This window comes from Portunus trituberculatus, chromosome 23, assembly GCF_017591435.1.
Source record: "Portunus trituberculatus isolate SZX2019 chromosome 23, ASM1759143v1, whole genome shotgun sequence".
NCBI classification, from domain to species: domain Eukaryota; kingdom Metazoa; phylum Arthropoda; class Malacostraca; order Decapoda; family Portunidae; genus Portunus; species Portunus trituberculatus.
Window position 1 is genome coordinate 6,542,260 of NC_059277.1, and position 24,741 is coordinate 6,567,000.

Consider the following 24,741-nt stretch of genomic DNA (forward strand, 5'->3'; position numbering starts at 1 on the left):
CACTGACACACACCCTTCCTCTCATTCTCCTTGCTGAAATCGTCTAACCTCTCTTCCCTTCTCATCCTATTAAATCCTCTATCCCTCCCAAACCTTTCCTCTAAGTCCCATGCTGTCGAAATCTAACCTTCCTTTCCTCCCACACTCCTCCTCTCTCTCCTCCCATCCCAATGATATCTCCTAACTTCTCTTCCCTCGCCATCCTACTGAAACCTCTATCCCTCCCAAAGCCTCTAACTCAAATCCTGCTGAAATCTAACCTTCCTTCTTTCTCTCTCTCTATCTCTCCTACACCCTCCCTCCCTCTCCTCTCTTCTCCCGTTCCACTGAAATCTCCTAACCTCCCGTCCCTCCCTCCCCCTCAAATTCCCGCTCCCTCCTCGGCTTCTCCTCAGCCGGGGGAGTAAAAGCGACATGGACGTGGCCGGTTAGCCGCAGTCGGTGGCGGGAACTCAGAGGCGTCACAAGCATATCCCCATCACAGCACCACACCACGCCACAGCACATCACAGCACCTCTTCCTCCTCCTCATCCCACTGGGCCTGCTGGTGAGTGTGTGTGTGTGTGTGTGTGTGTGTGTGTGAGAGAGAGAGAGAGAGGTTATAGTGAAGGTAAGAGAGTGAAGTGAGAGTGAAAGAGAGAGAGAGAGAGAGAGAGAGAGAGAGAGAGAGAGAGAGAGAGAGAGAGAGAGAGAGAGAGAGAGAGAGAGAGAGAGAGAGAGAGAGAGAGAGAGAGAGAGAGAGAGAGAGAGAGAGAGATTTTAGTTTCTTTATGTGTTTTGAGTTCCTGCTTTTTTTTTTCTCTCTTTTTTGTGATAAAGTGATGTTGAGTTTTCCGTTTTCTGTTTGTCTTTTGTCTTTTCTTGGTTTTATTCGTGTTGAAGAGTCACGGGTTTGCTTTGTTTCTTGTTTGTCTTCGTTTTGTTATCTTCTCCTTTTAATTCATATGGAAATTCTGTCAGTCTTTCTCTCTCTCTCTCTCTCTCTCTCTCTCTCTCTCTCTCTCTCTCTCTCTCTCTCTCTCTCTCTCTCTCTCGTAAAGTAACAGGACAGTCTCGCTTTTAAGAACCTAAGAATGTAAGGATGAAGAAAAAAAAAGAGGCTAATCCTATTTTTTATGTCAGGGTTTTGGTCAAGGGCAAGAGAGAGAGAGAGAGAGAGAGAGAGAGAGAGAGAGAGAGAGAGAGAGAGAGAGAGAGAGAGAGAGAGAGAGAGAATATTCCCCTAACATGCCGCATACCAACAAATTGAAAAAAAAAGACTACTTAACAAAAAAAAAAAAAAAGATAAAATAAAAAAAAAGACAAGAAAAGAAGCGGAAACACAAACATTCTCACCTTCCTTCGTGAAAATTAAAAAAAGAAGAAAAGAAAAAAAAAAAAAAAAAATCGTGGCGTTCCTGAAGTCACAGCAAGGAAACAATAAAAAAAACCTCGTCATTGTATTAAGATGACAACAACAGGAGTGACTCACAGGCTTCCCCTCACGTCAGGTAATAAATATACCAATGAAAAAAAAATATATAGACAAGAGTAAAGGAATGTGAATGAATAAACAAAACAGGTAATGAGCGTAGAGAAGAGAGAGAGAGAGAGAGAGAGAGAGAGAGAGAGAGAGAGAGAGAGAGAGAGAGAGAGAGAGAGAGAGAGAGAGAGAGAGAGAGAGAGAGAGAGTCAGATAGGTACTGAACACAGCGTTGAAGTTTCCCAGTCAATTAATCCTCTCTCTCTCTCTCTCTCTCTCTCTCTCTCTCTCTCTCTTCTCTCTGTCAGTCAAACTTACGTAAAAGTTAGTTTTGGTCAGAGAGAGAGAGAGAGAGAGAGAGAGAGAGAGAGAGAGAGAGAGAGAGAGAGAGAGAGAGAGAGAGAGAGAGAGAGAGAGAGAGAGAGAGAGAGAGAGAGAGAGAGAGAGAGAGAGAAAGCTGGTGTTTTCATACGTGCTTTAGTGAGTGAGTGAGTGAGTGAGTGAGTGAGTGAGTGAGTGAATGACTACGTGAGCGAATGATACTGGAAAAAAAAATAAAGAAAAGTAAAACGTGATGGTGGAAACTAGACGGATCTGAACGAAATGTAACGTTTTTTTTATTTGTTTTTTTAATCACTTCTTTATTAACATCTTCGTAATGACTGTGCAGAAATTTGTCCTTTAATTTCGACACTCAAATGGATTCGTTCAGGTCTACACTTTTCATTACTTTTCCATTGATTTCTTTTATTTTTCTTCTCACCATGAAATTTTAAGTTCTCAATTTTCCGTCTGTCCTCTTCAATACCTCTCTGTCTTTCTCAATTCTGTGTTCAATTTTTCGTCTGTCCTCTTCAATACCTCTCTGTCTTTCTCAATTCTGGGTTCAATTTTTCGTCTGTCCTCTTCAATATCTCTCTGTCTTTCTCAATTCTGGGTTCAATTTTCGTCTGTCCTCTTCAATACCTCTCTGTCTTTCTCAATTCTGTGTTCAATTTTCGTCTGTCCTCTTCAATATCTCTCTGTCTTTCTCAATTCTGGGTTCAATTTTTCGTCTGTCCTCTTCAATACCTGTCTGTCTTTCTCAATTCTTGGTTCTCATCCTTAACTTTTGTCTGTCCTTCTCAATATTTGCCTGTCTTTTTCAATTTTAGTTTCTCTTTCTCAATTTTCGGTTCTCTTTCTCAGTTTTAGGTTATCCTCCTCAATTTCAGTTCCCCTCCTCAATTTTAAGTTCTCTTCCTCAATTTTAGGTTCTCCTCCTCAATTTTGATCGCTCCTCTTCTTAAAATCAGGCCAAGAGTTAGTATTGTGTGTTCCAATCCTAAATACGTGGTCAGGACAGTAATAGTACGAGTAATCCTTCCAAATCAGGTCATACTACAATTATTCACACACACACACACACACACACACACACACACACACACACACACACACACACACACACACACACACACACACACACACACACACACACACACACAAGCCACAGCATGAACCAAGGAAGTATCTGAAGGCGAGGTTTGAAAGGTGACGTTGCGAATCAGACCAGCAAGATTAAACCTCAGTGTCTGTTATGATGAGAGGACACGCCACACCCACACCAGCACACCACACCCGCACACACCCACACCACGCCGCCACCGCCTAGCCTGCACTCTCACGGGGAAACATGCGAGGCCACTGTCACACACACACACTCACACACACACACACACACACACACACGTCCCTGTACAGTAATGTGTGAAATTTGCTAGTCAGGGCGTGGTTCAGGAAATATTATTGGTGGTATGTTGCTGGAGACACACAAATAGGTAGGTATAAAGACAGATACAGACATACATACACATACACACATACATACACGCACTTTGTCTTTTCTTTACTTCCTCTTCTAACTTCTACCTCGTATTCTCAAACTCTTCTGCGCTTCACCTCCACTATTTCAAAAAGGCTTTATATAAATCTACACGCGTTTTTTAAGGTGTTTTTACGGTTCTAGAGGCAGAGTGACAAGATTTCTACATTATTAACTGGAGAAACACTCTTGAAAACCACGCTATTCATCTCTGTGGCCTTGGAAATCAGTCGTGGTGAGAGAGAAGAGCGTTTATGGACAAGGCCTTAAATTTATCAGCCGGACATTCTTTCCCCTCACTGTAACCTCACACTCCCTTCCTCCTCCTCCTCCTCCTCCTCTCCTCCTCCTTCTCCTCCAACTACTCTTCCTCCTCTTCTTCTTCTTCCTCCTCCTCCTCCTTCTCCCCTTCTTCTTCTTCTCCTCCTCCTCCTCCGGGCACCAATACTCCCTCATTACTATCCCCTTTGGTACCCTTTGGTCACGTCGCCGCCTTACCGCCGTGACCTTGAACTCCCTGAACTCTGTGAACCTCCTGAAGGCCGACGGAGAGGAAGGGAGCAAGAGAAAAGTGGTGAGGTAAGGGTGTTCTTCAGGGAGGAGTCACTGAAACGTAAAGGGTGTTCTGTGTTGTGTTATGTGTTCTGTGTTCTATGTTCTCTGTGTTTTGTTCTGTGTTCTTTGTGCTCTGGGTGTTCTGTGTTCTGTGTTCTCTGTATTCTGGGTGTTCTGTGTTCTATGTTTTCTCTGTACTCCGTGGTCTGGTGTTGTCTGTGTTCTGTGTAGTGTTGTTTTTTTGTGTTGTTGGTGTTGCCTCGCTTCTTTCTCACCATTTTTGGGAAGTTTGATCATACTGCTCTAATTTTACAGCTTCCAGTGACTCGTTCTCTCTCTCTCTCTCTCTCTCTCTCTCTCTCTCTCTCTCTCTCTCTCTCTCTCTCTGCTGTGAAGGTGACATCGCTTAAGTGTTCAATGTATTTTTGTTTTTATTTGTTATGTTTTTGTTGTTTTTCTTTCACTGTGACTAATACGGAAGGATGTAATGGGGTTTCATGACTTTGCTTTATGTGCGAGTCTATATCCAAGATTGCAAGGGAAAGAGAGGGAAAAATTAGCAATGGTCATATTTACTTACACGCACACACACACACACACACACACACACACACACACACACACACACACACACACACACACACACAGACACACACACACACCTCCACTAAGATCCGTGTTAATTAAAAGAAACAAACACCAAGGATACAGAAGTCAGCCTGCGGAACTCCACAAACACAAGCACCTTTTCCTCTTCCTCCTCCTCCCCCTCCTCCTCCTCCTTCTCCTCCTCCTCCTCCTCCTCCTCACCTCTCGAAGCTAAGGGAAAGAACACAAAGATGAAAAAGAGTAAGAAAAAAAAATGTCGTTGGTATTATTTCCTTGTCTATTTTCCTTTACACAGTGAGTCAGTGTCGCGTGAACCCACCAGGGCCTCCCTCATACAGGTCCTGCTTGCGCCCCTCCACACACACACCTTCATACACCACGCGCCTTGTCTCCATCAGGCCCAGACTCGCAAGCTTTTCAAGACTACCGATAAGTAAGACAGAGATTACACAGACACGCAAACGGTAATCAGATGGAAGAGTAGCAAGAGGAGAAGGAAGAGTAGAGAAAGAAGGAAGAGTAGCGAGAGGAGACAGAGAAGTAGAGAGAGGAGAAGGAAGAGTAGAGAGGAGACGGAAGAGGCACAGAAAAAAAGCCCTTTTGATCAACTTTCTTCCGTGACTCCAGCAAACATAACGAAAGGCGACAAGATGCACAGAAAGGAGATCACTTTTCCCTCCTTCAGTATCTTCCCTCCCTCAGTATCTTCCCTCCTTCAATATTTTCCCTCCTTCAGTATTTTTCCCTCCCTCAGTAGTTTTCCCTCCTTCAGTATCTTTCTTCTCTCAGTATCTTCCCTCCCTCAGTATTATCCCCCCTTCAGAATCTTCCCTCTCTCAGTATTATCCCCCCTTCAGTATTTTCCCTCCCTTCAGTAGTTTTCCCCTGCGGTGTCGTGGTGGAAGATGCGGCGGCAGGGAGCATTGACCGGCGACCAAAGGGATGCTCATTTTTTGGCGTGGTCGTGTTTCAAGGCTGGTGACCGTTCATTGCCGCCGTCACCACCACCGCCACCGCCACCGCTACCACCACCACCACCACCACCACCGCCACCGCCACCGCCACTGCACGTCTGCCGTCACCACCACAGGCCGTCAAGTACAGTGTCATGAGCAAGAGTTTTATAAAGAGGACTGCCTTCTTAGGTTTGACTGTTTTTCTCCTCCTCCTCCTTTACCTCTTCCCTCTTCTTCCTCCTCCTCCTCCTTCTACTACTACTATTGCTGCTATACTTCTCTTTTCCTTCTTCTCTTCTTTGTCTTTCATTTTGCATTTATTTGTTTTCTTTTTCCTTCTCTCCTTTTCTTTCTTTGCTTTGTTTTAGCTCTTGTGTTTGTTCTTGTTCTTATTTTCTCCCTATCTTTCTCCTCCCTCTTCTTCTTCTTCTTCTTCTTCTTCTTCTTCTTCTTCTTCTTCTTCTTCTTCTTCTTCTTCTTCTTCTTCTTCTTCTTCTTCTTCTTCTTCTTCTCCTTCTTCTTCTTCTTTTTCTTCTTCTCCTCCTCGTCCTCCTCCTCCTCCACCTCCTCCTCCTCCTCCTCCCAATACACCTTTAATGAACATCTCTAGTTACGGTAATCACAACAATCTGACGCGCTAACACCTGAGACTCGTACGCGTTACCTGCCACGTGGCCACTAGTTACCTGCACCTGCCCTGCTCGAGTGGCCTGGAGAGAAGAGAAAGAGTCAGCTGGAAATGAGGAGAGAAATTAATCAGAATCAAAGGAGAAGTAGGAACAAGAGGAATAAAAGGGATAATAAGAAAAAGAAAAGGAAGAGGATGGAAAGTAAGATAGAGAGGAGGAGGGAAAATAAAAGATAGTCTAGGTTTAACGATAGCGAGTGACTATTAATCTCTTCAGTAACATGGCCAGTTTTCATATTTATTCTGGTTACTGTTTGGCGATTTTATACAGCTTCAGAAATATATGTTAGGATTAGAATAGTAAAAGACTCTGGCCATTTAATCTTTTGACCTCCATAGAGCTTCCCTAATGCAAATAAAATCGTCTAATCGTATACAAAACTCAAGATAAAAATCCGTCTCAGTATTGAATGGGCTAAGTCGAGTTCTGGCAGTTTCCATTATGTTTTAAGTTCTTCTTCCTCCTCCTTCTCCTTATTATAAACAGTCTTGAAAGGGTCAACATACTTTCTATTTCTTCTTACTCAGTGATCTCTTTTTTTACTCCTCTTTCCTGTTCCTGTTCTTGTTCTAATCCTCCTTAAATTCCTCTTCTGCCTCTCAACACGGGCCAGAAAATAAAAACAAGAGTCACAGGAATATTTGAACTGCTGCACCACTCCATATTTTCAGCGTCGTCTTTCTAAATTACACTCCAAACCTGCCCTCAACATTCTATTAAGGCTGAGGAGAAGCTGCGGCAGTCCTGGAGTTAGCAGAGACCCAGCACCGGTAATGAGAGGAAACACTGATGGGAATGCAGCCAGTCAGTCATTGGTGTGGCCTTCAAAACACTCGTAATGGGGAGAAGACAAGCGTTTAAAAATATGAGGCGAGATTCTATTTGCAGCGTTACTTAGTGTCTCGAGAAGGTTGTGTCTTGCAGCTTATTCATTTCTGTGATGGTCTGTTCCTTCCATGAGAAAATTCTCTAACAAGTATGAAGTTCAACCTTATATGGAAGAGAAGATTGAACGCTGGTCGGACGCAATGTAAGGAGGTGTGATGGGAAGCTGTGGGGATGGGACAATGATGGGACTGTGGAATGGGACTGAGATATATGACTATGTGATGGGATTGTAATGGGCTGTGAAATGGGGAATGTGTAATAGGACTGGACAGGCAGAGGATTAGATAAAAAGAAGAGAATAGTTAGAAATAGAAGTGCAAGGTTACATAGGTAGTGGTGGTGGTGATGGTGCATGGTGGTGATAGAGGTGGTGGTGGTGATGGTGGTGGTGGTGGTGAAGTGGCGCAGCGTTGGGGTTATTGGCACACGCAACACATTACAGAAATTACCCTTAGCTAGATTTACGACGCGTGGCCATGGAGAGAGGAAGGGAGCGGCAGACACGAGCTGGGAGGAACAGAGAGAGAGAGAGAGAGAGAGAGAGAGAGAGAGAGAGAGAGAGAGAGAGAGAGAGAGAGAGAGAGAGAGAGAGAATACAAACGAAAAAAAAAGTACAAGACAGGTGTAGTGTAATTACCTCCATCATTACCTGTGACGACGTGTGTATTAGGTATTCCCTTTAAGGTACGGCAGGCGAGAGACAAAGGGAAGCATCAAGGAGTTGAATGCACTAATAATCACGGCGAGGGTGGAGTGAGGAGTAAAGATGGAGTTAGTAAAGGGAGGGAGTGTTGAGGAAGATCTTTAGGTTGATGAAATGAAGGAGGTGTCTCAGTCCTAACTTCCTACAAAAATTAATGGTCCTATAAACATTAATCGTCCTTTTTGGGTTTTGAATTAAGAGTTTCATTCCTAAATTCCTACAAACAACAATGATCCTACAAACATTAATAATCCTTTTGACTTTTGAAGGAGGCGTGTCATTCTTAACTTCCTACAAAGAATAATGATCTTATAAACAAACATTAGTGGTCCTTTTGAGCACTAATGATCCTTTTGCCTTTTGAATTAAGCGTATCTTTCCTAACTTCCTACAAACAGCAATGGTTCCTTTTGAGTTTTATTGGTGGCTGGTCAGTGACGCCACCTCTTACGAACCTCACGGGGAAAAAAAGAAGGGTTGGGGTTCCTCATGGCTGCAATAAGAACCCTCGCAGTTTTAATCTTCCCCGGAGTTTCATGTCGCCTTATTTGCTAACATGTATCCCTGCGGCGCCTGCTTTTTGTCTGCTGAATTGGAAGCAGAAGGCACGGGAGGTGTTGCGCTGATGTGACTGAGAGACTAATAAGTGTTTCTGGTCATCTCTTCATGGAGGTGAACGCGACGATAAATCCGACGAAGAAAACACAAGAAAGGCGAGAAACTGCAGGAAACAAGACACGAAGGCAGAAAGTTGCCCATCGTTCATATTCTTCACTCCTTTTCACTTTGATTTTTAGGTACGATTAAACCATTTTATTGACACTAGGAAGGGTCTATGGAGGTCAGAAGATTAATGGCCAGACTCTTCACTACTTTAATTCCCCACATAAGTTCCTGAAGCTGTAGAAAATCACCAAACAGTAAGCAGAAGGAATATGGAAACGCGTCCTGGTACTGAAGGAAAAAAAAAACGAAATTGATGAAAGGAAAGAAAATGCAGGAAAAAAGAGGAGAGAAAGTGAAGAACAATGAAACAGATCAGCAAATCATTCCTTCGTTAGCATCCTCGAAGAAAAAGGAAAGAAAAGAAGGAGGAAAGAAAGCGAGCGAGTTAGTTAAAAAGTCAGTTACATTTCTAATAATCTCCTGCGCAAAATGGTGAGCTTCGGGCAGGGAAGAGACGCCATGAACTCACCAGGGACACCACCACCCCAAGGAACGACCTCACCAATACACGCGTGCGCTCCTCACCCACGGATGGAAGAAGAAGAAGAAGAAGAAAAAGAAGAAAAAGAAGATGAAGAAGAAAAGAAGAAAAGATCATGATAAAGATAAATAAATAAAAGAAGAAAAAAGAAAAACGAAAAAGAAGAAAAGAAGAAGAAGAAGAAGAAGAACAACAACAACAACAACAACAACAACAACAACAACAACTACAACAACAACAGCAGCAGTAACAACAACAACAACAATATCAACAACAAGATGAAGAAGAGAGGCAAAGAAAAAAAGAAGAAAAAAAAGATAAAAAGGAAAAAAGAAAAAAGAAAAGGAAAAAAGAAAAGAAAAAGAAAAGAAAACTGACCTGGCTCGGAATTCCTGACGAAGAAGCAACGAAGAAGTTTCAGTGATCCATGTCCAGCTCCTCCTCCTCCTCCTCCTCCTCCTCCTCCTCCTTCTCCTCCTCCTTCATCAACTCCCTTGTTTTCCCCTCCTTCTTTCCTCCTCCTCCTCCTCCTCCTCCTCCTCCTCCTCCTCCTCCTTCATCAACTCCCTTGTTTTCCCCTCCTTCTTTCCTCCTCCTCTTTGTTACTTCACTCCATCCCTCCTCCCTCATCACTTAACTCTTGTGTTCTGTTCACCTTCATCTCTTCCTTAACAACGCCTCTAACCTTTTCTCATTTTCTTTCTCCTTCTCTACTTTTTTTGCCTCTTTCTCTCCTCCTCCTCTTCCTTCTCCTCTTCTTCCTCCTCCTCGTTACTTCCTCCATTTCTTCTCCCTCGTCATCTAATTCTTCTGTTCTCTCTACTTCTGTCTCTTCTTAACGCCTTTAACCTTTTCTCATTTTCTTTCTCCATCTTTACCTTTTGTCTCCTTTCTTTCCTCCTCCTCTTCCTCCTCATCCTCTTTACTTTCTTCATTTCTTCTCCCTTTTCTCTTCTCTCCACCTCTACTACTTAACGCCTTTTCTCATTTTATTTCTTCTATATCTTCTTTTCACCTCCTTTTCTCCTCTTCCACCTCTGTTTTTACTTCTCTCTATTCCTTCTTTATCATCATTTAATTCTTCTCACTCTTCCACCTCCATCTTTTCCTTATTCATTTTCATTCTTCTTTACTTCCTTTTTGCCTTCTCCATCTTGATAACTTTTTTCCTTGTTCTTCTTTTGTTATTTCTTCCATTCTTTTCTACTTGTTCGTTCCTTCGTTCCTTACTTAACCTCATGTATCTTACTCCTCTCTCTCTCTCTCTCTCTCTCTCTCTCTCTCTCTCTCTCTGTCCCTGTCGTCTCCGTGCCCTGCTCTCACCTTGGCTCATGAACACCTAACGTCTAATACAGGCAGGAATGCAAATGAAGAACGTATTGCAGCAACGCCGTGACTCATACTAATAGAGCTGCTCCTTCACCACAACCACCACCACCACCACCACCACCACCACCACAGTAACAGAACAAAACACTCCACTGTCCACGCTTCCATTAAGGTTGTTGTTCCTGTCTTTCTACTCTATAATTTTGACTCTAACTAACATTCCAGTTCAGTTCTTCATGTTTAGCGTTGGAGAATTGTTGAGAATGCCTGTGGTGGTGGTGGTGGTGGTGGTGGTGGTGGTGGTGGTGGTGGTGGTGGTGGTGATGGTGGTGGTGGTGTTATTTTTTCGTCTTTTTAATCGTACCTGGTCTCATCAATCCTTCCTAAGCTGCCTCATAACACAATATTAACAAGAAATACAGGTGGTGGTGGTGGTGAAGGTGGTGATGGTGATGGTGGTGGTGGTAGTGATGGTGGTGGCGGTGATGGTGGTGGTGGTAGTGAAGCAGACATGTGTAGGGTTATTGTCCTAGAGGCTGGAGGGGAATGGACTGCGGCGGCGTGGTGGTGGTGGTGGTGGCGGTGGCGGTGGCGGTGGTGGTGGTGGTGGTGGTGGTGGTGGTGGTGGTGGCGGTCAAGGTTATCACGTGACGAGAACACGAGTGAGGCAGAAAAAGAAGATAAATAAACAAACAAATAAATAAATAAATAGATAAAATCGTTCTAGAGAGAGAGAGAGAGAGAGAGAGAGAGAGAGAGAGAGAGAGAGAGAGAGAGAGAGCAGGCCGTAGCTTCCTGGTATTATAGACAAGAATCTTCCTCGACCTTCCTTTTAGGACACTACGATGACCTACTCTCGGAGGAGGAGGAGGAGGAGGAGGAGGAGGAGGAGGAGGAGGAGGAGGAAGAGAGAAGATAGCGTGGTTGAGGGTGAATGAGTGTATACTGTCTAGAACCGAAGGAGGCGGAGGAAGAGGAGGAGGAGGAGGAGGAGGAGGAGGAGGAGGAGGAGGAGGAGGAGGAGGAGGAGGAGGAGGAGAAGGAAGGAGGGAAGACGACATTCTCCACCCAGCATATAAAGTAACCTGTTCCCTGTGGCCTTCTCCTCCTCCTCCTCCTCCTCCTCCTCCTCCTCCTCCTCCTCCTCCTCCTCCTCCTCCTCATTCTTTTCCAGTCTCTCACAATAAAAAGAAATAAGAAAAAAGCACACAAGTACGTAATAACAAGATAAATCACCACAAAAGAACAACAACAAAATAAATCAAAGAATAAACAAACCAAAGGAAAAGATAAAAAAAAAGTTGTAGAATCGCAAAACGTAAAAGAGAAAAGAAAAAAGAAAAAAGAAAGGAGGAAAAATATTTGACGGTACATGATGAGGGTGATAAAGAGAGAGAGAGAGAGAGAGAGAGAGAGAGAGAGAGAGAGAGAGAGAGAGAGAGAGAGAGAGAGAGAGAGAGAGAGAGAGAGAGAGAGAGAGAGAGAGAGAGAGAGAGAGAGAGAGAGAGAGAGAGAGAGAGAGAGAGAGAGAGAGAGAGCAGCGTCCCTAAACCTGCTTTCTGCTGACGGGAGAGGCTCGGACGATGGCAAATTAACACCTGCAAGGCATCAACGACTAACTGTATATATTGAAGGCGGCGTGCTGACTACTGACGAAGACTCAAAACACTCTTAAGTCTTTAATCTTTTAACCCTTTCAGTTCAATGACGCGCTTCCTTATTCATTCAGCTCACTATTTGGAGTTTTTATACAGCTTCAGAAACTTATGTTGGGATTAAAATAGTGAAGACTCTGGCCACTAATCTTCTGACCTCCATAAACCCTTCCTAATGTCAATAAAATGGTCTAATCATACACAAATCTCAAGGTAAAAATTGTGTCCCAGTACTGAAGGAGTTAAATCTTTATTCATTTAATTTTCTACCTCCATTTCCTATCGCGTTGTCCATTCTCGATTTGTTTTATTCATTATTCTTTCTATTGTATCTATTCATCTTGAGAAGGGGTGAAGAGAAGGGGTGAGGCATGGAAGGGGTGAGGCAGGGAAGAGATGAAGGGAAGGAATGAAGCAGGGAAGATATGAGATAGGGAAGAGGTGAGGCAGGGACATAATGAGACAGGGAAGGAGTGAAGCAGGGAAGAGGTGAGACAGGGACATAGTGAGACAGAGAAGGGGGTGAAGCTTGAAGTCTCACTACTCCTCTTGGCCAGCGAGTGACAGGAGGGAGGTAGAAGAGTCGCGGACAATGTTTCAAAGTTCCGGAGCTTCACTCACTAACACACCAGCCACCATCACCTCGTAGCCTCTGATTCTGAAACAATTTTGACCGCACCTCCACTAGTTTTAAATATTTCTGTGATTCTAGTGACAGATTAACACGATTTCTACATCATTCACTGACGAAATTAGACTTGAGAACCCGGCTGGCGATATTTGTGGACTCTGAAAATGTCGTGGTGAGAGAACAAAGCGATTCTGAATACGGCCCCAGATCTCATTTCAAAGTCCATAACGGGTTTCCACAGGTGTTTCTTCCCTCTCATTGACGGTGTAGAATAAAAACACGATTGAAAACTCTACTGTGAGACAAATCTTGAAAATACACGCCCTCCTTCCCTTATGGTGACTAATGCTATGAAAAACTATTACTAACAGACTGACTTATCTTAACCCATTCGGTACTGGGATTATTTTTCACCATGAGTTTTGGATATGACTGAACAATTTTATTTACATTAGGAAGGGTCTATGGAGGTCAGAAGATTAATGACCGGAGTCTTCATTGTTTTAATCCCCCACATAAGTTTCTGAAGCTGTATTAAGTCACCCAATAGTAAAGCAGAATGAATATGAAACGTCCTGGTACTGAAGGGGTTAACTAATCCTACTTAATACTGACTTAATCCTTTCTTCGTCACCTTGCACTGTCTAATTCTAGTTACTAACATTTTCCTCCTTAAGAATGAGAGAACTCGAGGAAAATACCCATCTTCAAAAACTCTACGCTCTCTCCATGACTGTTTTCAAAGACCATTACCAGTGTTCTCAAGGCTCTTTCTCCTCTAAATAACGTAGAAATTCAATAATATCTTGCACTGAATCCAGAAAAAAAACACCATTAGAAACTCGTGTAGCTTCAAATAGAGACCTTTGAAATAGTAGAGGTGGTGAGCAGGAGTGTTTTAAAATTTTGAGCAAGCGTAACCAAGTACCAGTGATTTGTAGTGACTTGCCGCGACGCACAGTGATTCAAGAGCTCTGTTGACGGCGGTGGTGAAGGTGGTGGTGGTGACGGTGGTGGTGGTGGTGGTGGTGGTCACGTGGTGTTGCGGTGTTAAAATAATGAGGTTTCCCATCTTTTTTTATTGCCTTTTTTATTGGAAGTGTTTCTTTTTTTTTTGTTACGTGTCTCATTGTTGTTGTTGTTGTTGTTGTCTCTCTCTCTCTCTCTCTCTCTCTCTCTCTCTCTCTCTCTCTCTCTCTCTCTCTCTCTCTCTCTCTCTCTCTCTCTCTCTCTCTCATAAAGCATTCATCCATCATACTCATACACCGCTATGGGACTCGACCTAAACACACACACACACACACACACACACACACACACACACACACACACACACACACACACACACACACACACACACACACACACACACACACACACACACACACACACACACACACACACACACACACACACACACACACACACACACACACACACACACACACACAGAACACACACACACACACACACACACACACACACACACACACACACACACACACACACACACACACACACACAGAAAGGAGCCGCTGTAAATAAAGGGAATGAAGAAAATAAACGAAGACACAAAGGAGAGGATGAGAAGGAAAGGAGAATAAAGAAAGGAAGAAAAGATGAACAAAGAGACGAAGAAGGACGTAACAAAGGGAGAAGAAGGGAACAGAAAATAAAAGGAAAAGAAAAGAAAATAAGAGACAAAGAGAAAGAACACTTGTCATTCACCTCTCGTCTGTTTCTCCTTCACCTTCACCCACCACCACCACCATCACCACCACCACCACCACCACCACCACCCCACCACCAACCCAGGTCACCGTAGATCGTGACAAGCAACATAGAGACCAATCAACACCAGGCAACACTCCCCCATTTCTCTCTCTCTCTCTCTCTCTCTCTCTCTCACTTCTGCTACACTCACGCAACACTCACAAAAAGTAGAGGAGGAGGAGGAGGAGGAGGAGGAGGAGGAGGAGGAGGAGCAGGAAGAGGGAAAAAGTAAATAGGAAGAGGAGGAAGAGGAAAAAGAAATAAAACAGAACAGATAGGTGAGGCAGGGAAGAAATGAAAGAGAAAGAGATGGAGGAAAAGGAAGAGGAAAAAAAAAGTAGATAGGAAGAGGAGCAAGAGGAAAAAAAGAAGACAGGTGAGGTACAAGGAAGAGATGAGACAGGTATGAGGTGACACACTAATCAGATGAGACAAGGAAGGGGGTGAAAGCAGGGTCTAGGTGAGGCAGGGGCTGGGTAAGGCAGGGGTGTGATGAGACAGGGGCGTGAGACAAGTTAGACAACACAACAACACATCCGTGGAACAGAGCAACACAGCAACAGTCACGCAACAATCACAGTGCATGCCAATTTCAACATGCTCCCAATTCAGTCAGTGCTTAGCGATTGGCAAGACAGTTAGGAGACATGAAGGCGTGATGGGAAATCGAGGAGGAGGAGGAGGAGGAGGAGGAGGAGGAGGAGGAGGAGGGAGGAGGAGGAGGAGGTGGAGGAGGAGAGAGAAAAAGAAAGATACTCTGGATTACAATAGGAGTCCGCTATGTAGTTACAATGGAGAGAGAGAGAGAGAGAGAGAGAGAGAGAGAGAGAGAGAGAGAGAGAGAGAGAGAGAGAGAGAGAGAGAGAGAGAGAGAGAGAGAGAGAGAGAAAGAAAGAGAAAGAACGCAGACTATGTTATTTTCATCTTTTCATCTCCCTCTCCCAACTCCCTCTCTCACTCTGTACCCTCCTTCCCCCTCTCCCTACCTTACCTAGCCACCTATCTACCTGGCCACATCCCTCCAGGTGATAACAGGTAACCGCTGGCACGTCTGGCCCTACAGGTGTCTCTCATGACCCCAAATGTTACAAGGTTATACGTCCCGAGCTAGATGGAACGAGTTTTTATGCCTGTTATTAGTGTGATTTGTATGGTGAGGCGAGCCAGACTTAATTGTCAGATCAGGTTGCCAGGCTGCGGCATCCTTTCGTCCGTCAACAGTCAAGAGTGTAGAGTGTGGACCCTCGGCGTCTAACTGTCAGGGGAAAGTCAAGGTGATATTGTACTGCGCGCGCGTGTTTGTTTGTTTGTGTGTGTGTGTGTGTGTGTGTGTGTGTGTGTGTGTGTGTGTGTGTGTGTGTGTGTGTGTGTGTAAATGATAACAATAACAATAAAATACGGTTTATTCGAATTGAAATACATACTTACTGGAAACATATATGGGGAGAATGGCGAGTAAGCTTAGAATAAATAGCACACTATCCAAATAGTGTGTGTGTGTGTGTGTGTGTGTGTGTGTGTGTGTGTGTGTGTGTGTGTGTGTGTGTGTGTGTGTGAAACTGATTAACTATCTAATACTTGACTAACTAGGCAATCAAGTAACTCATTAGATAAACAACACACTATGTAACTAAGAAACAAACTAAATTCATTGATTGACTCAAGGACTTACCAGCAAGTCTCTCTCTCTCTCTCTCTCTCTCTCTCTCTCTCTCTCTCTCTCTCTCTCTCTCTCTCTCATTCTTCTTTACCTGTCAGAGATAGGCCTAAGCTGGGAGGCCTAATCGAAAATGGTCACTATATAGAAGGGCACCCCGGACCCGTTACACACACACACACACACACACACACACACACACACACACACACACACGGTAACTTTGGTGTTCTGATCTGACTAGCAGAGCCACATAAAACACTGACCTGCCCCGCCCCCCGCACCCACCGCCCTCACCTCACCGCTCTCCCACCCCTCCCTCCAGCCTCCCCTCCGCCTCATCCCTACTCTCGTCTCTGTCCATTAATGTGTAGTTTAATTTAATTTTTTGTGTTTTTTTCTGGTGATTTTGTTTGAGTGTTTTGTTTGTTATTACTTTCTTTATGTGTTTATTGATTTTTTTTTTTTTTTTTTTCGCAGGCAGCAATGTGGAGACCTGTTGTTATCTTGCTGGTGGCGCTGACGGGGCTGGCGACCTGCAGTAAGTTTCTCTCTCTCTCTCTCTCTCTCTCTCTCTCTCTCACACACACACACACACACACACACACACACACACACACACACACACACACACACACACACACACACACACACACACACACACACACACACATTCCCTTTTACCTAAACCTCCATTCTGTATCTCCTTTCTCTCTCTCTCTCTCTCTCTCTCTCTCTCTCTCTGAAAGTCACGATAATCTAAATTGTATGATATTTACTGTACGATATATTACAAAATTGAATTAATTTTAAAGTGTTTACCCTGAAATGAAAGTTTTCTATGATTTTCAAGAATTTTGGTTTCGTTTTCTCTTTCATTTCTCGGTTTGTCAGTAAAGCCCGTATCTCTCGTTTCCCTACCCTCTCTGTCACAATCTCTCGTTTCCCTACCATCTCTGTCACAATCTCTCGTTTCCCTACCCTTTACCATTTCACTTACTCCTTTCTCTACTGTCTATCCTTCACTCTCTCCTTGCCACATCCCCGTCCCTTACTCCTTCATAACGTGCACGCCTCCCCACAGATCCCATTGGGCGCCAGGTCGGCCTGTCTGCGGATGTTGGCGTGACTTCTATCAACAAGACGGCAGGTAAGTTTAGGGAAAGGTAAAAAACACTCACAGTCGCGGTCAGATGTCGAGTAACACACACTCTCCCCCTTTACTCTGTGCTTTTTTTCTCTCAGTTTCTAAGTCTTTGATTAGCTAAGAATGCATCAGGTGTCAGGTGTTTCAGGGAGACCTTCAGCTGATTAGAGGACTCAGGATGCAAGACACAAGGTGAGTGACTGCAGCAGCTTACTCAACTTAGGTCACGACAGCATCACGGAGGTACAAATTAATCAGTCACTCAGTCAGCTAATCAATTGATGCTCGTTCATGAATAAAGAAATAAATGTATGAATGAATGACTGGTTGGTTTGATCCCGTGAGCTGCTACAACGATCATATGAGAAACAAAATAAGTTGATGAATTAATGATATGTATAATTAATGAAAAGAAAAGTCACAGGAGAGATAAATAATGAAAGAGAAAGAAAAATATACATCTGCTGGCTTACGCTACACTAATGCCTATCCTAACCACGTCTGCAATGCAAAACATCTTTTTATCTAGCAATTTATCGCTCACTGGTAGCAAATACCTCCCCGGGAACACCTTAACTGAGTGGTGAAGATGAAGTGGTGGGGCGGAGGCTGGGAGTGGTTTGCAGATTGGAAGCCACTCAGCTTTAATGCAGCTTAAAAGTAACATTTGCTTAGTTTAAAGTTTGTGCCACGTGAGGGAAACGCCGCGTCGTACAGTACCAATTGGCTTTCATCGCGCGAGTCGCTTGTGCTGCTTGAATAGCTTAGTGTCCCATAACAATGACGGGCCGTTTTCTTTGAAGTGTGTGTCGTTGATGGGATACTGTACACGGCGGGACAGCATGTCCCCACCGCCGACCCCTGCGAGGAGTGCCAGTGCCGCCCGCCTGGGTTCGCCTGTGTAACAGTGCAGTGCCCGGTGAAGCCAGAGTGCCAATCCTTCCAGGAGGAGGGCCAGTGTTGTCTCACATACAGTTGTGGTGGGTACAGGCGCACTGCGGCGTTCACCACAACCTTGCCACTATGAAAACATGCATGAAAACGTGAATGAATAGACAGAATGTTGAACCCTGCAAGGACCTTTCCCTGACGGCGGACTACCCTCCCGCAGGTTGCCAGAAAGACGGGGTAGAGATTCCTGAAGGGGAAATCGTAAAGGACCCGAAGAACCCGTGTGAGACTTGCGTGTGCAAGGGGGGCGATATTGTGTGTACGGTGGATAGCTGCCCTTGGAGGGATGACTGCGAGGGGAGATACACAGATGGAGTCTGCTGCCCTTCCTACGACCACTGCCAAGCCACAGGTGTGCTGTCCTCCCTTCCTCCCGCCCTCCTCGGCTCACATTCTCGAGCGTCTTTGTGTCCCTTCCCCCACTCCCCGCCCCCCACCACTACTCCTCAGTGAAAATGATCAAGGTTTTCAGGGATGTTTCGTTTATCTCAGTGGTGGTTGAAAATGAATTGTGCATTACCGATGTGGAGGGAGTCATTAAAGTCTGGCTACTGACCTTTGCGACCTTTGCAAGAATCTCCCATGAGCCAAAGCGTTTCGAAATTTGGATCCTTTAATCACACAATAACATCAAAGTAAAGCCGAGGATTGAACTGTCTTCAGAGATATTTCCTTATACTTATATTAAATGTGTTCCTGTCTTAGGTCAGCATTTATTTCGATAGCCTGGGCTGCTGAGCTCAGGGTGATTCTACGCCCATTTGTGTTCCTTTGAGCCCAGTGAGACAGCGTGGGCCGCGCAGATCTATAAATCAGAAACTTTGGTTACATCTATTTAAATTTAACTTTACCAACATTTTTTTTATTCATTTCTATTTTTTTGTTAACACAAAATTAATAGTTGTTTTCATTTATTCATTTACTTCCTTTACTTCCTTTAAGAGTAAAAAAAATCTGATGTTTGGGTAGACATAATCTATGATAATAAGGAATGTTTCAAGTCCGGTTAAGTCTGTTCCTAGTCCAAGTGATGACGCGGCTCGGCTCTTAAAATGTGACGTGGCTTTCAGATTCTGGCAGCGAAGCATCCGTGGTGGAGCGGGGGCAGCCCGAGGGAGAGGAGTCTACCGCAGTGCCTGACTCAGTCATCAGAGAAGGCGGCGAGGATGAACGTCCTACCGAGGCTCCGGAGGCGAGTGAGGCCGTGACGCAGCTCAGCGAATCCGAGACAGGAGCCAACGAAACACCAGTTGAAGCAAATGAAGCAGTGAATGAAGTCTCAGGTGATGCTGGTCAGGAAATTGTTGAGACTCAGACCGAAACTAGGAGTGAAGTAGGAAGTGAAGACGACGAAGCGTACACTCAAGCACCCGTGAGACAAAGTGAAACTGAAACTGACGTCACTGAAACCCCGGAGCAAGTAAACTTGAAGTTAGACGAAACGCAAACAGAAGCTTCTGAAGTTGTAACAGATGCCAGCGAAGTCCTAACTGAGCAGGTAGAGGTTGAAACGCAGACAAGAGCAAATGAAGCCCAGAACGAACAAACTGACAACAACACCGAGACTCCTGCTGAAGCCAGTGAAGCAGAGCCAACCACTCTTCCTCCAGCAGGGAACGCTGAAGTCAGAGATGAAGGTGATGAAGATGTGACTGAGATGGTGCCACAGGCCAGCAACATTCTGCCCCAGGTCATCGACGCCCTCACAGACACCAGAGAAACAGCTACTGAAGCTAACGAAGCAGAAACTGACTCAGTCGCTGATCTCAATGTAGAAGCAAATGATGCCGTCACTGAAGGACCCACTGAAATAAGAGAAGTGCAAACTGAAACAACTGAAGCAGCAATTCGAGCAAACGAAGAGAAAACTGATGCACCGGAGGTTCAAACTGAAGCAACTGTGATCCTACGAGAGGGCGAACCAAGCGAAACCAACACTGAACCACCACAAGAAGCGAATGAAGCAGTGACTGAACTCAGAGCAGCAGAGGATGATGTAGTGACTGAAGCCAATGAGGCCGCCACTGAGTCACCTGTAGAGAGAGAAGCACAGACTGGCACAGAGGCTCCTGTAGAAGCAAATGAAGCAAACCTTGAAGCTCAAACTGAACAAACAAACGTAGAAGTTCCTGCTGAAAGAAACGAGGAGAACGCTGATGCTCAAACTGAACAACCAAACGTTCCTATAGAAGCAAACGAAGCAAACCCTGAGGCTCAAACTGAACCACCCAACGCTGAAGTTCCTGCAGAGAGAAACGAGGAAAACCCTGACGCAAACCCCGAAGCTCAAACTGAACCATCATACTTAGAAATTTCCGAAGCTCCTGTAGAGGCAAATGAAGCGAATCCTGAAGCACAAACTGAACCACCTTATGTAGAAATTCCTGCAGAAAGAAATGAGGAGAACGCTGAAGCACAAACTGAACCATCTTACATAGAAATACCAGAGGCCCCTGTAGAGGCAAATGAAAGGAATCCTGAAGAACAAACTGAATCATCAAACGTAGAAATTCCTGCAGAAAGAAACGAGGAGAACGCTGAAGCAAATCAAGACGGTCAAACTGAACCACCATACGTAGAAATTCCTGAATCTCTTGTGGAGGCAAATGAAGCAAATCCTGAAGCACAAACTGAACCACCAAATGTAGAGGTTCCCGAGGCCCCTGTAGAGACACCTGTGGGAACCATCAAGGAGGAAACAGCGACGGAGGCTCAGGAAGACCCCAAATCCAGCGGCACTGTGCACATCAGCGTGAACGGCCAAACGATACAGAAGGAGGAACCTGCAGGAGGTAAACAGCAGAAGAAACCCGCTGTCAATATGGAGGATGAGATGTACTGGATCAACATGAAGCAGGACGACCCTGCAAACACAGTGGGTGAAACGAATGCCTTGGGAGACGCCACTGGCCAAAAGACCTTCACAAATGAGGGAGAGCGGGAAGAGGAAGAGAAGACAGAGGATGACATTACCGTCTTGGAGGAAGCGCCCCAGTCTGTGTCCTTCAATGCTGAAAGGGAGTTCCTTGAGGAGGGAGAAGAGGAGGAAGAAGAGGAGGAGGAGGAAGAGTTTGACGACCGCAGCTTCTTCTAGTTTACGTTAGCATTCAGGAACTTGATGGCACAAAGTGATTCCTGACTACTGTTACTACCACTAATGTCCTCCTCCTCTTCCTCCTCTTGCTGCTCCTGCTTCACCCCTCACGGCCACCTCCAAGGCCAGGGCATTGTCTTAAGGCTTCATTTTGGGGTGTATTTGGCTCCTCCCGCCGCCTTCGTCCTTCACACAGGAGCGGGAGGCATAAGCTGGGAAGAACCTACGTCGTCTTCTATGTTTTATTAGTTTTCTCCCTTTCTTTCGTGCTTATTTATTGTTGTAATGTTAGAAGAAGGGAGTCAGTAGCTGTGTTTACTACTACTACTACTACTACTACTACTATTACCACTATTACTACTACTACTACATGAAGGCTTACATAGGACGATGCTTGGCCAGACCTACTGTACACACACACGCACACGCACACACACACACACACACACACACACACACACACACACACACACACTGGGATTTTGTATGTACTCAATGTAAGAGAATAAAGTCTGGCAAAGAGACGGTGATTTTCCCTTCGCAATCTACTGTACAATGAGACACTTGCAGGCAAAGTCAAAGTAACAGACAGAATAATAATCACACTCACTTCTTGCTCAGCTTTCCTCTCACCTACATAATAAGCCTTTCGAAAGTGCCCAGCAATGACACAGCACTGCACAATACCTTTTTTGCAACTCAGATAGATACACGCACTGCACAAAAAGCTTCAAAATAAACCTAACCATTACCATCATTATTTCATCTCAGGCTGGCATCTGCGCTATGTTTTCCTTTCGGTAGTTGACGTCACACGAAGGCCCGTATTGAGAAAGGCTTTATTTACTCTCTCGCCACAACTATTTTCAAAGGCCACAGAGATGATCAGCGAGGTATTCAGTAGTGTTTTTCCAGTTAGTAATGTAGATATCTTGTTAAACTGTCTCTAGAACAGTAAAAACACCAAAAAAAAAAAAAACGTAAATTTGAGTAAACTACTTTCAAAAGTCACAGAGATGAACAGCGGGGTTTTCAAAAGTGTTTCTCCAGTTAATAATATAGAAATCTTGTCACTCTGCCTCTAGAACTGTAAAAACACCTTAAAAAAAACTTGTGTAAATATAACTCCTTCAGTAGTGGAACACATTTCTATCATGAATTGTTGATGTGATTAGACGATTTTATTAACATTAGCAACGGTTTATGGAGGTCAGAAAATTAATGGTAAGAGTCTTCACTATTTTAATCCCCCATGTAAGTTTCTGAAGCTGTAGAAAATCGCCAAATAGTAACCAGAATGAATATGAAAACGCAGCATGGCACTGAAGAGGTTAAATAAAGCAAATAGTGAAGTGTTTGAGAATATGAGCCTTTTCCACACACAATCAAGAGTGCCGTTGCCCGCTTGTCATCTCAGCCTTTTCAGAGCAACATTCTAAAGGGATCATTATCTTTTTTGTCTCATCGTAACCTGTCTTTCCCGCGCCAGGTGGAAGGGCGGTGAGGTAAACTTTACTTTTCATTCTATAAAGGTCATTTGGTCAGGTCATGTTGGTGGCTACAAGAAGGTGTATCCGTGTGGTCCTTTCTCACTGTTCCCGTTGCATTTCCTTTTCGTCGTTCTCTTCCTACTTGTTTTCCATTTTCTTCATCCCCTCTCCTCGTTAATTCTCTCTTATCTTTCTTTTTTTCTCGTTCCCTCCGTGTCTGTTTTCACTTTTACTCATCTCTCTTTCGTCGTCTTTCTTTACAGTCTCCTTTTCTTCATTTCCGTTCCTTTTACATCTTTTTCCTTCTCCCTTCTTGTCCAAATTATTCTTTTTACTCTTTCCCTTTTTCTCGTCCTCTTTCCCTCTTTTGTCGTTTTTCTCTACAGTCTCCTTTTCTCTTATTCCGTTCCTTTTGCATCCTATCTCCTTGTCTCTTCTTCAAATTATTCTATTAACTCTTTCCTTTTCCTCCTTCTTTTTCCCTCTGTGTTTCCATTTCCTTTAGAGTAGAGCATCTTTTCGTTCCCTTCATTCCTCTCTTGATATTCACATTCCTTCTTTTTTTTCCTTTTATTCTTTTTTTCCTTGTCCCTTCTTATTCAAATCACTTTTTTTTTATTCTTTCCCTCTGTGTTTCCCTTTTCTCTTTCCCTTTCCCTTTGAGCAGAGCATCTTTCCCTTCCCTTGGTATTTATATTTGTTCGTCACCTTCTCTAATTCACTTTCTATTTACATTCCATTTCCCGCATCTCCTCATCTTCTCCTCCTTTCTCGCCCTGACGCAGCAAACAGGTAACACTTCGAGTCTTGCATTCTGATTCCACCCACGTTGCGATCACCTCCTCCTGCATGGCTGAGAGGTGACCCAAAGCTCTCCACTTGTTTATTTATTCGTCTGCTTCATGCCAGCCCTCTCACTCTCACTCGTTTGTTCCTCTCTTTCATTTCCACTCGTTTGTTCGTCTTGTTTAGTAGTTTCTTCATTTACACTGTTTCATTTCCACCTGTTTATTCCTTTGCCTCGTTTCTATTTGTTTATGTGTCATCTTCGTGGTAAACCATTCACTCTCACTTCCTTTGTACCTTTTTTCCTCGTCTCTGGTTAAGATACGGTGGTTTTTATGATTGCTAGTACTGCTGTTGTTGCTGCTGCTTTTGTTTCTCCTGCTACGTCAATAACAACAATAAGAAGAGCAGCAACATTACTGCTCAAACTGACTACATCATACAGTTGAAAATTCAGTGTGAGTCTTTGTATACCGTAATTATTCTCTCCACACACACGCACACGCACACACACGCACACACACACACACACACACACACACACACACACACACAGTTACTCAATATTCCCTCAGCACAAACCAACGCACCCTACGTCCTCTATACGTACCATACACGCACGCACGCACACACACACACACACACACACACACACACACACACACACACACACACACACACACACACACACACACACACACACACACACACACACACACACACACACACACACACACACATACTAAGCAGCATTCACAATTCTATCTCCAATCCCCTTTTTCTGCCACACTTCCTCCCCCTCCTCCCCCCTCTCTCTCTCTCTCTCTCTCTCTCTCTCTCTCTCTCTCTCTCTCTCTCTCCAGCCCTTCCCTGCGCCTTCTCCTCCCTGCCACGCCTCTCCCTGCCAACCGGTGACCTCGATAACCCGTCCACAGTGGAGATACCTTTCACTCTCAATCTATAGAGAAAAAAAAAGGGAAAAAAAAAGTCCCCCTTTCTGTGCCGACCAAAGAAAATGTATCTAAGAAAATGTGTTAGAATTGTTTATAAGCGCAAGAAAATGTGGGTTTATGATACGTGCTTGTTGAAACGTGTGTGTGTGTGTGTGTGTGTGTGTGTGTGTGTGTGGAGGGAGGGAGGAAGGGAGGGAGGGAGGAGGGAGGGAGGAGAGAGGAAGGAAGGAAGGAAGGAAGGAAGGAAGGAAGGAAGGAAGGAAGGAAGGAAGAGAGGGAGGGAGGAAGAAAGGAAGGAAGGAAGGAAGAAAGGAAGGAAGGATGGAATGAAGGAAGAAGGA

The 24,741-nt window shown here is 44.4% G+C and overlaps 1 protein-coding gene across 2 annotated transcripts; it reads left to right on the forward strand.

The window, feature by feature from the left end:
• Positions 1 to 393: 393 nt before the first annotated feature.
• Positions 394 to 21,695, forward strand: LOC123507909 (retinitis pigmentosa 1-like 1 protein). Of its 2 annotated transcripts, XM_045261228.1 has the most exons (6): positions 394 to 548; positions 16,460 to 16,520; positions 17,064 to 17,129; positions 17,930 to 18,106; positions 18,238 to 18,429; positions 19,148 to 21,695. In XM_045261228.1, the coding sequence occupies exons 2-6, from the start codon at positions 16,466 to 16,468 to the stop codon at positions 21,169 to 21,171; spliced, it is 2,514 nt and encodes an 837-aa protein (XP_045117163.1). In that variant the 5' UTR covers positions 394 to 548; positions 16,460 to 16,465; the 3' UTR covers positions 21,172 to 21,695. The 2 variants fall into 2 exon arrangements, with proteins under 2 accessions (XP_045117163.1, XP_045117164.1); XM_045261229.1 differs by lacking the exons at positions 17,930 to 18,106; positions 18,238 to 18,429.
• Positions 21,696 to 24,741: the final 3,046 nt, after the last annotated feature.